This window comes from Dermacentor silvarum, chromosome 5 (genome assembly GCF_013339745.2).
Source record: "Dermacentor silvarum isolate Dsil-2018 chromosome 5, BIME_Dsil_1.4, whole genome shotgun sequence".
Classification (NCBI taxonomy): Eukaryota; Metazoa; Arthropoda; class Arachnida; order Ixodida; family Ixodidae; genus Dermacentor; species Dermacentor silvarum.
The window spans coordinates 170,039,551-170,053,451 of NC_051158.1; the positions used below are offsets into that span (position 1 = coordinate 170,039,551).

At 48.8% G+C, this 13,901-nt stretch overlaps 1 protein-coding gene across 6 annotated transcripts in view; it reads left to right on the forward strand.

Annotated features, from left to right (window-relative positions):
• The window catches only part of LOC119454559 (zinc finger protein 271-like), a 34,294-nt gene extending 23,203 nt beyond the window's left edge, over positions 1–11,091 (forward strand). For all 6 annotated transcript variants that reach the window (XM_049667062.1, XM_049667061.1, XM_049667063.1 and 3 more), the window contains 2 exons: positions 7,894–8,025; positions 10,553–11,091. In XM_049667062.1, the coding sequence (XP_049523019.1) occupies positions 7,894–8,025; positions 10,553–10,941 (521 nt within the window). In that variant the 3' untranslated portion in view covers positions 10,942–11,091. The remainder of the gene's footprint in view (positions 1–7,893; positions 8,026–10,552) is intronic.
• Positions 11,092–13,901: the final 2,810 nt, after the last annotated feature.

Consider the following 13,901-nt stretch of genomic DNA (forward strand, 5'->3'; position numbering starts at 1 on the left):
ATGTAGCCGGTGCTTTTTTTTTGACAGCTTTGCACTGAGTAAAAGCGAAACTAGTACTTGCCGCAATCGCTGTCGACGAACCGCGGCCGCTATATATCGACACGATCATGGACGGCGACCTTGCGGTTCAGAAGGCAGGCGGCTGACGCACAGCACCAAGTCAAAACGAAACTACCGTTCGCTGGCAAGAAGTGTGGACGAAACCGCGGCCGCTATCGACGCGATCATGGACGGCCACTTTACGGTTCAGAAGGCAGGCGGCTGACAGACGCATCGAGTGAAAACGAAACTACCTTTCGCTGCAAGAAGTGCGGACGAAAACTGCGGTCGCTAACTCGCTATCGACGCTGCCATGGGAGGCGGACTACGCAGTTGTGAAGGCACGCAGCCGACGCGCGCATCGAGTGAAAACGAAACTACTATTTGCCGCAACCGCTGCGGACGAAACTGCGGTGGTTATCGACGCGATCAGAGATAGCGACTACGCACTTACGGAGGCACGCGGCTAGCCGCCAACGCGTTGTTACGCGCGGCGATAAACGCAAGAATAAAGGCTTAAAGGCACAATTAGGCACGAAGTGCTTCGGCGTTGCTGTCAGTCACGTGCCGCGTACGATTGTCGCTGAGGACCACGGCGATGCGGACTGCGCCGCTTCGTTTCGGTTGGACGCTACGCCGTTCTTGCTCTTCTGCGGCGCGCATTTGCGGTGCTCCGCGTTTTTTTTTTCTTTAATTTTTCCTCCAACGTATAGGTCAGTGTGCACGCTATTGGCACCTACCCTATCTACAAATAGGAGAAAGGCGCATGGTGGTAAGTTACAGCCTCCGAGATTCAAGTGCGAAAGCTTAGGCGCATTGCCCGTTCTCAGAGGTTGGGTGGCTACAAGCTACTTGCGTATTTATTGTGCAGTTCGCGCGTTGCTGTTACGCACTGTGATGTGCTTTTTGACACTCGGCATGGGTAATGGAGGTTCTTTGATCAAGCGCACCTCGTGTTCGCCGTTTTAGACACTTGTCGAGAGCGGGACCAAGGAAAATTTATCAGTGGCTCCGGAACCCCGAGCAGGGGCCTGCGGAACCCGTAGGTTCCGCGGAACCCACTTTGAGAACCCAGGCATTAGAGGCAACTTGTCAGCACCTAGCGTCGGACCTGAGACAGAGGCAAATTCTGAGGACGTATGTCGTGTGACTACTCGCTGCCTTCAAAGTTTGCACAATGACAACAGACACTATGGTCAGGTTTCCGGGCGATCAACATCTAGAAGGCATCGTCCTAAATTCCTTTGAGAATATGCCTGATGTTGTCGGCTTCTGGCATCGTTGCATCGACTCTTTGCACAGACTAATGACGTCTTCGATGGAGCTGGTGAAATTCTCACCTGGTTGCTGGGCGCGTCCGCGCAGGCGTTGTTCGTCCTGAATTTACGGAAAGCAGAACACCGACCATGTCAGGATGTCGGATTTGTGGTTACGATACCACAAATGTGCAACGTTGCTCAAGTTGTTGAGCTTTGCCGTATCGTCCAGCGGTTGTGCGCACTAACTCTTAGTACGAGGGTGAGCCAGTCCTTGACGTCGTGATCACCGGTACCCGCGAAAATCGCCGGATCCCGCTGACACTGCACACCAGGACAAATGACAGGTGATGCTGTGGCTGCAGCTTGTTGGGCTGGATCGTCTGGCATGGTTCGAGAAGGCTGCGCGGGATCGTCTGGCATGGGCCAGATGGTTGAAGGGTTTGACTTCCGAATTCCACCGTTGATGGTTCGTACCCCACACTCTCCACCAAATGTCAAGGTGTCTATTGACAGCGTACGCAAGGATTGAGAGGTCGAACTCGGTGCGGCAGTCAGAACCCTGCGAGCTGTCAGGACCGGCCTCAGTGCGTAAAGCGCTGGTGATGCGCCTGAATGACCGCACTTCTTCATTGTATTTCATACGCTGCAGATGCACCTGGAAAACTGGCGCTTCTTCGTTACAAAATAATTAAATAAAACGAAGAAAGGAGGAATGAAAGAACCAGGTGGTAGGAATATTATTGACAACCCAATAACAAAAAAAACTAAGCAACCCATGAAAAAAAATGCCAGGCCTGCACGGCACACGCAGCACAGTCACAGCGTAAGATAGACGAGCGTTTCGACAATATTACCTAGTAATTTGACTGAATCCGTAAGGAACACGCTTGGGACGCGTTGCGCGTGCAAGCCGACGCTTTCCATCACCGATGGCTACGTAGGCCCAGCCAAGCAGCCTACAATGCAATTACGGCTGTCACATTCGCTCCCCATTGCAACACGCCCAACGCGGCCTACTTGGGACGCCGTCGCGTGTGCAAGCCATCGCGTTCCATCGCCGATGGCTAGTGCCATTTGGCCCAGCCAGCAGCCAACAATGCAACTACGGCTGTCACAATTCGCTCCCATTGCAAACGCGCCCAATCTAGCGCAATCAATGTGATCCCGAGCATCCGTCGGTATGTTAGCGCCATCTAGTTAAGATGGCAGCAAAATTTACAGTGTCTGAAAGGTTGCATTTTTCCGGCGCCTCAACTAGATGGAGCCACCATACCGCGGAGGCTTGGGACCACGTTGCTTGCGTTCCGCGTCTGAATCACATCTCGTCGTGTGCCTGCGCGCCTGCATAGGGCGCATTTATAGTACATTTCCCAATCTCTGATAGCAAGCACTTGCATGGCTCAGTGGTAGAGTATCCACCTCCCAACGCAGCGGGCCTGGGTTTCGATCCCGGCGGAGAGCAGGTACTTTTTTCGCATGCGATAGGGCTACGGTGCGGCAGGCATCATCGCGACCCTGAAACAGCTATTGGAATGAGCCCATAACAGCTTACGCTGTAAAATAATAAGTGCTGTTTGCCTGTAGTTTGAAATTTGGCCTCGCGAATAGATTCTAAAGCTCCCTTTGAAATGTTTGTGCTATTGATGCAATGTCTTGAAGTTATGAAGGAGGTATGATTTGCTGTATTTTCAGTCTCGCGCAGAACGGAAATTTTGACTGTAGGATGTAGAGTATAAGTTGTGGGGATGCGCGACTCTCCGCGTCTCCTGTATCCGGCTTCACCGCATAGCTAAGTGCCGACGGCTGTCGCGGTGGTTGCGGCGTATTGCGAGAGATGACGCGAGTGTCGCGATGCCAACGCCACCGAACGGCGGGGCGACTTGGAGAAAAAGGACAACGGCGCTCTCTTTTTCGGTTGGGATCGGTGAGCGGCGCGGACGTCACGCGCGTGCGCCGATCCTCGCCTTCGCGAGACGTCTCGCGTGGCTCGGAGCGGGGCACCGGTATGGACGAACACGGATCGTTCGAACGCGCCATCGTTCGCGTGACCGTACACGTGAACGACTAGGGGATGGTGTCATAGCATGGGCGAACGTATTCGATTGCTATCGGGTCGCGGTGAGTCGGACTTCCTTGATTTGTCGCGCGCCCGTGGTGAATGTTCTATTGGTTGTAATTCGGCTAGTGTGTATTAGTGTATGAAAGGTACAAAAATGCCCTTTTGATTGTTTACACTACTGTGTTGTTCCTTTGTCCCAAGAGCACATGTGAGAGCCGACATCTGGCTGCCCAACGTGGGGCTCTTGGGCATCGGACGATAATTTTAAACAGTTTTGCTCGGTTCGAGCCAACCTTTGTTTCAACCGAAGCGTATTCCTAGCGTGGATTTTGATCGCTAGTGTCGGCGGCGTGCTTTCTTGAGAGAGGCGACGGTTGCTGTAGCGTGTTTGAACTTTTCAACATGCTAAGCCTTTTCGCGAGTGTTTTGAAGTATACTCATCGGTAAGAGAGCCACGTGGTCTGCATCCTGGGAGAGCGAGGCCTAGTGCCTGCGGAGCATTGGCAAGCCTGAAGCGAGTGAGTACGGAAGCCTCGTGGGTGGTCCGAATTTTATGTAAATAGCTTCTCCTATATTTTGACTTCGGAAGTCGCGCTCAGGGAGCGGGTGGCCGCGGGCCAGGGTGCCGCTAAGGGCTGACTGGTATTGCGGCTGGCACCGGGCGCTCCGAGACCGTCTGGGACGGTGGGCGCCGTCAACTCGGATGCTGTGTGCGCCGAGCGGGGTAGGACCACCTCACAGAGCTAACGTCTCCTCGCGGCTGCCTGTTCTTGTGCCCATTTGGGGTGTTTTTTTTTTTTAGATGCCGGTCGTTGTCAGGGTAGCGACGCATTAGGCCTAAGGCTTTACGAAGCCACCTATCGCACGTGGAGAGACACAACCTGGTGGACCGTGGTGTTGAGGTGTCGCACATTGCTTCCCTCATTAGTTTGCCTCGCACGAATTGAAATTACTCGTTCGACTCAAGAAAGCAAGCTTTGTTCACATGAACTTAGCATCTGAAATGCCACCCGAAATTTTTGCTAGCCGAATTGAACATTGTACCACGTGGGCGATGCGTATGCCGATTATTCAGTATCCTTGCATTTGTTTTGGTAGCCGAATTCCTCTCCTCCCCTTGCACTACTTTAGTGTTTGTCGAGTGCGTTGAGTGTGCACAGCGTGAGCAGAGTCACCCCTGGTTTGCTGTCACCTGCACATCGTCAGCGCTGCTGCCCCGGACTACAATCGAGCTGCCCCAGGCGATGCAGATGCCTGCGGCCGGTTCGGCGCAGCGATTTCAGCGGCTGGGAAAGGAGCCGGCAGTCACCAACGGCTACAGCGGCTCTCGCCGGCAGGGCGCGTCGGCGCGAGCGACGCTTGCTCGGGCCGACTTCTGCGTCGCCGTTTCCGGAGTCCTGTGCTGGAGTCGTGCCATCGAATCTGCAGAGCTGGTGCTGTGACCAATGGACGCCAGCGGTGAACCCCAGAGACAATGTCGGCTCGCATGTTGTGGATAACGTGTGGACATTTCCTCGGCGCGGCCACTGTCGCCTGTACTAACTTTTGTTCGCGACGCACACGTTGATAGACCGTGTGACATGTTTCGCCGGAGTATGTATAGTTTTAAGGTTGGGGGGGGGATGTGGGATGCGCGACTCTCATGCATTTCCTGTAATCCGGCTTCACCGCGTAGCTAAGTGCCGACGGCGGTCGTGGTGGTTGTGGCGTATTGCGAGAGATGACGCGAGTGTCGCGATGCTAACGCCTCTGAACGGCGGGGTGACTTGGGAGAAAAAGGACAACGGCGCTTCCTCTTTGGCTTGGGATCGGCGGCCAACACGCACGAACGCTTCGCGTGTGTGCCGGCCCGCTTCACGCGACCGTCGCGCGAGGCTAAGAGCGGGGCACTGGTATGGATGAACACGGATCGTTCGAGCGCGCCACCTTTCGCGTGACTGTTCACGTGAACGACTAGGCGATGGTGTCATTGCATGGGGCGAACGTATTCGCTCGCTATCGGGTCGCGGTGAGTCGGACTTTGATTTGTCACGCGCCCATGTGAATGTTCTATTGGTAGTAATTTGGCTAGTGTGCATTAGTGTATGAAAGGTGCAATAAATGCCCTTTTGATTGTTTGCACTATTGTGTTGTCGTTCCTTTGTCCAGGAGCACACATGTGAGACCCCACAAAGTTCATCAAAGAGATGACTTGGTTGATTGAAATGCTGAGCGACGGCTTTGGGAAGCTTTTTAGCTGCGTTCGTTCAATGTCCGTTCAACCCGACGTTCATTGGTTGTCCCATTTCACTGGTATGTTGTTTCTCACTGAAAGTACAGGTAGGTAGGTAGGAATATTATCAACAACTGAATAACAAAAAGAAACTAAGCAATCCAATGAAAAATAAATAAGTGCAGTTGCCTGTAGTTTGAAATTTGGCATAGCGAATACATTCTAAAGCCAACTTTGAAACGTTTATGTCTATTGGTTGCAATGTCTTGAAGTTAAGGATGACGTATGATTCACAAACAGGGATAGCCGATATTCTAGTTTACATTAAGAGGAAAAAATGAAGCTGGGCAGGCCATGTAATGCGTTGGATAACTGGTGGGTCATTAGAATTACAGAATAGATACCAAAGAAGGGAAGCGCAGTCGAGGACGGCAGAAAAATAGGTGAGGTGATGAAGTTAGGAAATTTGCAGGCGCAAGTTGGAATTAGCTAGCGCAAGACAGGGGTAATTGGAGATAGCAGGGAGAGGCCTTCATTCTGCAGTGGACATAAATATAGGCTGGTGATGATGATGATGATTCGCTGTAATTTCTTTCGTGCAGAACGGAAATTTGACTGTAGGATTGAGAGTATAAGTTAATCAAAGTGATGACTTGGTTGGTTGAAATGCTCAACGATGGCTTTGGGAAGCTTTTTAGCTGCGTACATGCAATGTCTTTTCAACCCGACGTTCATTGGGTGTCCTATTTCACCGATATGTTGTTTCTCACTTTCTCACCAAATCGGAACTAGTGCAATTAAAGCTAGATTTAACTTCATGTGTATAGGCATTCGGGGTGCTCTTAATTTTAAGGTCACTTTGAAGGTGTTTGCAGGTCTTGCACCTGGAGCGAGAACATGCTTTTATTACGGGGGTGCAGTTGGCCTATTTTTGGATGCACTAACATATTTAAAGCTTCTGTTGCGGTGATAGGTGACCCATGGTACCTCCGGAAACACTTTTCTCAGACACTCATTACTTGATAATATTGGGTGGTATTTTCGTAGGTTGTTTATGTTTGGGAGGGCATTAGAAAATTTTGTTATAAAGGCTGGCGGTCTCTCAGATTCTGGTGTAGGTTGCTTCTTAGCTAATTCCGACTGCCTCTCCAATCTTCACGCGACGTCATAAGCCCATTCGAGAGGAATTTGTGGATAGTTTCTTTCCGCTAGTGTTACTTTAAGGTCATTTAGGTGGTGGATATAATGCGCTCGTCATCTTCCACAACTGGCTCCAATGCCACTCATCATGCCAGCATTCCCATATTGCCCCTCCGTCTATCATGGTGCTGATGGCACTGGCCCACTGCCAGTCGGTGCGGTGATTTTGGTCTCCAATTTTAACAGCAGAGCTGTTTAAGCCGACCGTAAAGTGTATCCCCTGCCACTGCATTGCCTAGCAATCATCTCGCGGAGTGGCATGTGCCTCACCTCCTCTCCGTGCGGTGCACATGTTGCCTTGAGAAAGGACATTAAAGAGAGGGAAGGAGAAGATGCGCGGGCGCGCAATGCTCGGGAGAGGGAAAGAGAAAATGAGAACGAGATAGAGCAGCACCAACAAGGCAACGCACAGAGCTGCTGCCGAGGGCGCCCACATTTGCCACGTTCGCGCCGGGGAAACGTGGGCGTTGTCGGCGGCAGCTTGGCAGGTTTCGACCAGCCACATCTTGGCAAGTGTGAACGCTCTGCTTGGCTGTGACGTCACCGGCGAGTGGAGCCGCTGTGACGGCAGCACAACTAACGTTGGCTTTATGGCGAGGACATGTAGCCTTGACATGGGATGACCAGAAGATCCAGACACCCGAAGAAGAAGCCGCTCATCTTGAAGCGCGCCGCACGGCCAAGCAAGAATCTGCGCGTCGGCAGCGAGCCAATTCGGAATACTGTGCCTAGCGGCGCTTAGCATTTCCTAGCAAAACTTAACCAAAGCTAGTAAAACAGGAAGAAGCTAGGTCAATCAACACCTCTGCTGTTTACTCCAGCCTTACGCCAATAGTTCAAGCTGCCCACTTTTTTTTTTATCCAAATATTCTTAGTTTGAATTTTGCATTAGGGAGTATCCTAATCGTGGGACACTTGTTCTTCCCTGTAATATTTGCTTGAAATCTCTTCCTGCTGTGTATGGTTGAAGCAAACAAATTTTATTTGTTCCGTGGCATTGTAAATGTTGTATATGTGGTGTAAGTGAAGGATGAACCTGATGTTAAGATTGTGCAGGTTCTTTCTCTTAAAGTTGTCTCGTAAATAAAACGATAGGTAATCCAATTAATATGTTCTTGTCACAGGGAGGCATCATGACTTCCCACCAACAGTCAAGCACAAAGAGTTGCAGCAGTGCCAATTCTACCATTGTGACAGTTGCAACTACAAGACTGCCAGGTTGTCCGCTCTCGTTGTACACAAGTGCAGACGCATAGGTGAGAAAATACTTTACTACCGTTACTTCCCTTAGAACTTTTCACACAAGAGCAACTTTAAGTCAAGAGCAGTCCTGTGTATTGATCCATGGGAACATGGAATAACAGTGCCTCAACAAGGTAAAAAAAATAGCTTTTTTTGGTACGCCTGATAGATTAAACAGAACTGGAACTAGTAACTCTAAATATATGTGCAGTAACCTGCATAGAATTTTGGTGCCTCTGGGAGCACAAGTGTGACTATATTTTTTTATAGACTAAATTGTTCTAGGTGCATCATAGGATATCCATAACGATTTAACAAAGTGCTGCACAATGTTGAGATCTGACTGGCTATATTGGAGGCAGGCAAAATCATTTGTTTTAATGAGATTGCAGTGCACTCCAGTGTCCATGTTCATGTAGTATTTCTTCATGTGAGGATGCAACAATGTTAAAGCTTCAAAAGAACTTATTCTTGCCCATGTAGGTGTTTAGGCTTACTACTATACATACTGGACGGGGCTCAAAGTGTAAAAGCATGAAGCAAAGGCTTTGCTTATCTTGCTCCATGCTCTTCTATTTTGCTCAAAGGATAACATGTATAAGAAGTTCCAAGTGCTCATCAGTTCAGTCATCTATGCCTTAAAAAAGACCATGTATGGGGCTGGACCCAATAGTAACCAAAACCTAACGTAGTCTCCAATTGCCTCTTTTGTTATGCGTATAGCTGTTTACGTTATGTTAGCTTACACCTCTACACCCTTAATTCACATTGCTCTTGGCAGAAGGAGGCATTTGTTTTCACCATTACTTGATACAGTGTAGACCGCTTATAACGTAAGTCGCCGGAGTCAAATATTCGCACTATAACCGGTACCTCACTATAACCAAAACAATGATTTTATTTCAATAGCAATTACATGGACACCCCAGGTGCATCTCTGCTGTCACCGTGACATTCCGTACAAATTCCAAGGGCGATAAAATCGTCGCCGCGCGCTGTATGCTGTATGTGCAACTGAAAGTGTCTCAGGTGAGCCGGCAATCCTGGCTGGATCGCCGGCTCAAAGCGGGAAGGAAGCACGCCGTCTTCTGTCGCGTGCATGGCTTCGGGGGGAGGATAGGGACGGGAGGGGTGCGTTCTACTCCGGGCGTCCCAGGCAGCTGCGCGCGTCCACCAGGGCCGCTGTATCTTGGAAGTCATCTGCAACGGGGGCACAGTCCGCCGTGCGCTGTGTTTTCGTGGCTTAGTTCACGTTGATGCGAGACGTAGCACGAAGGTTAATTCGCTCACTGCTGCAGTCGCACTTCCTCACTATAGCGTTTTGACAGCAAGTTTCGCAGTCATCGTGTGAGATGTGTTCGTGTTTGCTTGTGTGCGCGTGACACCATGATTGTTAATGCACAGAGAGCCGCTGCGGCGGACGCGAGTTCACGCGCTCCCGTCATCGCGTCATTCTGCCCGCTCCGCGCGAAGAATGCTGGGATGCGTGGCCGGTGCGCCAGGCAAGAAATAGGAACAGAGCTATTCACACGCCAGCAACGTTAGAAAGCACCTGAAGGCACCAGGCACGCCGGTTGTGTCATGTCGTTTGAGTATAGACGCTGGTTCTTTGCCACCGTGACGGCGAGGAGCTCAACGCGCGTGTTACATCGGAGTATATCTGCAGCTTGAGGGGAGCGTTCGCCGTCTCGGTTGACTGCCCAACTTCAAGCTAGCCTCACTGTAACCGGTATTTCGTCTCTCGCAACTGCACTATAAGACATAGACTGCTGTGGGAAAATTATTGGGTGTCTGAAAAGACCGTACTATGTCCGGTCCTGCGCTGTAAGTGATTACATTATAAGTGGTCTATACTGTAGTTGCAGAGTGCGTGTCGAATTTTTTTTTTCTTTTGCCAAAACTGCAACTGAAGATGTTATACTTTGTTAAGCCTATAAGCACGACACTGTGAGTAAAGCCTAGGTCCGCGAGGGGTTTTCTTGGATGAAGAATGGCGCGACGTCGGTCAAGGACAACCCATTTCCTTGCTGGCTCTTACAACTTGAACTTATGAAAATCATTAAAGTTCTGCATGTAATCAACAAAAAGAAATTCTCTGCTGAATTCATATGAGATAAATTTGCCGTGGTGTCAGTGAATCATAACTGACATTTTACATGTCTAAAATATAGCCACTAAATCTCCAGTGCTTGTTGAGGATCAGATAGTATACTGGGCCAAAGCTTTTTCACTTGGTTTTTCATAGGTTGTAGAAAGCAGTGAGAATCCTCAAACGCTCCACATTTTCCCACCTTGTAATTTTTCACCATTCAGAAAAATATTTCATGGTGAAAATATGGACGGATCTTACAAACTGGGTCATTACGTATCCGAATACAAATTATTGAGCAAATCAATAAGGTCTGCCAGCTATGCTTTGTTCTATCATTCTGAAATAACCCTCAAGACCTATCAAATAAAAAAATGAAAGCTCGTCATTAGCATTAATATCTGTTGTTTTTGCCATTTCGTAATAACTTCCACTTTTGTTTATCTGTGCAGAATCAAGGCCTTCTATTTCTTCATCAACAGCCGAGGGTGAGAAATCACACCAGAGACACCTCTACAGCTGTCAATTCTGTGACCATCACACTAATAACCTGCGAGATCTTGAAAAACACACCACGGTTCATACTGGCAAGCGACTATTTAAATGCCATTTCTGCCCTCATAGCTTCTCACAAAAGACCGATTTGAACAAGCACCTGCGCATCCACACGGTGAGCGTCCGTTTAAATGCCATTTCTGCCCTCGGAGCTTCCACAAGGACCCACCCTGAAACGACACCTGCGCACCCACACAGGCGAGAAGCCATTTCAGTGCCCTTCATGCACTCGGGGATTCTCGCAGAAACATTCCATGAAGCGACACCTGCGCATTCATACAAGTGACCGACCACACCGCGGCACCATCCGCACTATGTCTTTTGTGCAGGCTGATTACTTGAGTGAACATAAAGAAAGAAAGCACCCCGAGACTGTAGATTAGGTCAACAGCCATGTTGAACTAGCCTGAATTAGGCTATATGAACAGGTGTACTACCTATATTCGATTGCAATAAAACCTCGTTAATTCAGAGAATCGGATAACTTGGAGTCGTTCTTTGGTCCCAGCAGGTAGTATGCAGTATTTAATAAAATCAAACTCGTTAATTCGGGCATATTTGGCTGCCCATCGGCTAATTTGGATGACTCTCAGAGGTTGATGAGCTCGTAGCATTGCAAAGCTGTGACGCAAAAAGCAGAAGTAGAGCTAGCACCCAACCGAAACAGAGGGACGGAGTCTGCATCGCCATAGTCATCAGCGTAAATCGTACATGAACAATAGGAATGCCGGAACGCTTTGTGCCTATTTGTGCCTTTATAGCCTTTATCCTTGCGTTTACTGCAGCTTATAACAATGCTCACATGCCTTCATAACTGCATTGTCGCCGTCCATCATCCCATTGATGGCAACCATGGTTTCGTTCGCAGCAGTTGCGGCAAGCAGTAGTTTTGTTCTGACACAGTGCACGCATCGGCCGCGTCCCTTCCAAACTGCATGGTCACCGTCCATACCGCATCAGTAGCGACCCCTTCTTCATCTGCAGTGGTTGTTGTAAACAGTAGTTTGGCTTTGACATGCTGCGTGCGTCGACTGCGTGCCATCAGAGCTGCATGGTGCCCGTCCATGCAGGTCTTGGATACGTACATGCAGCGACCACACTTCTGTCCGCAGCAAAGCGTTGCCAACCTCCAAAGATAATTTCCCCCTAACTCGGACAGAAAAATTCCCTAGATTTCCCTAGATTAGGCAAAATGCGGTTATTTAGTATGTTCTCTGTCAGATAAACTGTGTTTATGCTATGCATATACACTGCAGATTTCAATTTTAAGACTTATGTATTCGTTTCAAAGGATTTATTGAAGTCACTGTGCTTAAGCTGAAATGATGTCACAGTGCAAGTTGCAATGCTTGCAACAGCATTTATTCACACACAGCCTTAACAATGTCAAATGTAGGAGCAAAATTTGATTCAAATGTATATTCATATGAATGAGATAGCCGCGTTTTTTGTGAAGCAGTTGAAACACATGCATACATAAAAGAAAAAAATGCAATGAATGTTAAAATAATAAGGCCATATTGCCCGACTGGAGAAATATGACTGCTCCTACTCGTGTGTCGCGTAACAGGTTGCAAAAAATGTTTCAATGGTCGATATATCGTTCATCCAAATGGTACATGCCTTTTCCATTGCTGCACAGGAAAATCGTAACAGTGTGCTCCTCCCAAACCTTGCTTGGCATGAAGCATTGCCTGCAGGGGCGCTGCTTCCAGTCTCTTCCTGGTCTTTGTCTTGACAAGGTTAATTTGAGAGAAAACTCTCTCCACGGTAGCGCTGCAATGAAGGAACAGCAGTTTGCTCACGAAGTCACTTAGTGTCGGCAACATAGGGAACATATCACTTTGTGTGGTGTGTCGCACGCACTTCCAAAAATGTTCCTCACTCACATCCACAGGTAAACGTAGATCCGTGTTGCGAAGTTGCCTTCATTCATTGTCGAGCTTGTTGGTGTTCTCTACTGTAACCAATAAAGGGAACGAAGAAGCAAGAGGAGCAATTGAAGCAACGTGTCTCTCTACCACAAAGCGGGGATCGATTGTCTCCAGCCGCTTTGTCTGTAAATTGTCTAGAGGAAATCTTTGATAATTCAACTTACCCCTTCAATATAAAATTACAGCCATTTCAGGTAAAAGTTGCGCACAGCTGTAGGATCTGTGTCAAGTGGTTTAGATCACTCTAACGTTACCATGCCACCAAGGTTGACTTGCTCGAGTGGGACAAAATTGCTTGGGTCTTTGTAGAGCAATGTCACGCAGGTATCGAGGTTGCAAATATGCTTCAACAATTGTAAATGCAGTAGAAATGCAGTCATACAGCATGTGGGTTCTCACTCCTTCCGCCTGCATTCCTTGTTCTGTGTTGTGAACAGTTGGAGAACATAATGGAGGGGGAAATACACGTACAACTTGGTTGTTGGGTTCTTCAGCTTGCTGAGGATAGAATCCACAGCTAAGAGGCAGTGCACATGACCATGGCCTTCGAAGAAGGCCAGGAGGGCAGGGTACTGCTCAATATAGGCCTTTCAACCACAGCATGAAGGGACAGCCAGTGCGTCTGGTAAGGATGCTGTATCTTGTGGGCTGCGCAGCGAGGAGCTGTTGCACGTGCTTGTAAGCTGCGGCCTCCTTGTATGACAAGAAATAGTTGGCCAAGTCCTCGATGCCTCTGGAGAGCATTTACAGGTGTAGGAGGCACATAAGTCTAACGAGTGGCGCACGCACTTCGCTATTAATAACCCGGTATTAATGCAATAGTGTTAAGGCCCTGTGTCGCAGAAAATCCAGCATCGGCAACCGGCGCGCAATGCGGGTGGCGGAGAAAATCATCCCCAACACCGACCGCGCAGGCCCTCCACGTGGTGCAAGGTTTTGGTGAACAAAAATTGAATTTCTCAGTACGACTTTACCATTCGGCATCGGATTCGCTGTCGGATTGTTTACCAATTGGTGTCGAATTGTAATTTGAAAGTATGAGAAAACCTAATTCTGCTACGAGCAAACTCAAACACAAACCCCTTTTCCTGCATTTCTACCAGACCTACAGTCACGTGTTGCGATGCGAACGGGTCCCCATAACGCTATCGCGTTCTACTGTTAAAGGCGAAGCTTAAGCGTCCTCCAATTTTTGTCATTCTTCAGGAGAGACGAAAGCGAATTTCGATTTCCATCATCACATTGGCACCGTCAGCTGCCAATCCAATCAAGTTCTTTTGTAGTCGATGTTCAGTGCTGTAAAATAATCCAT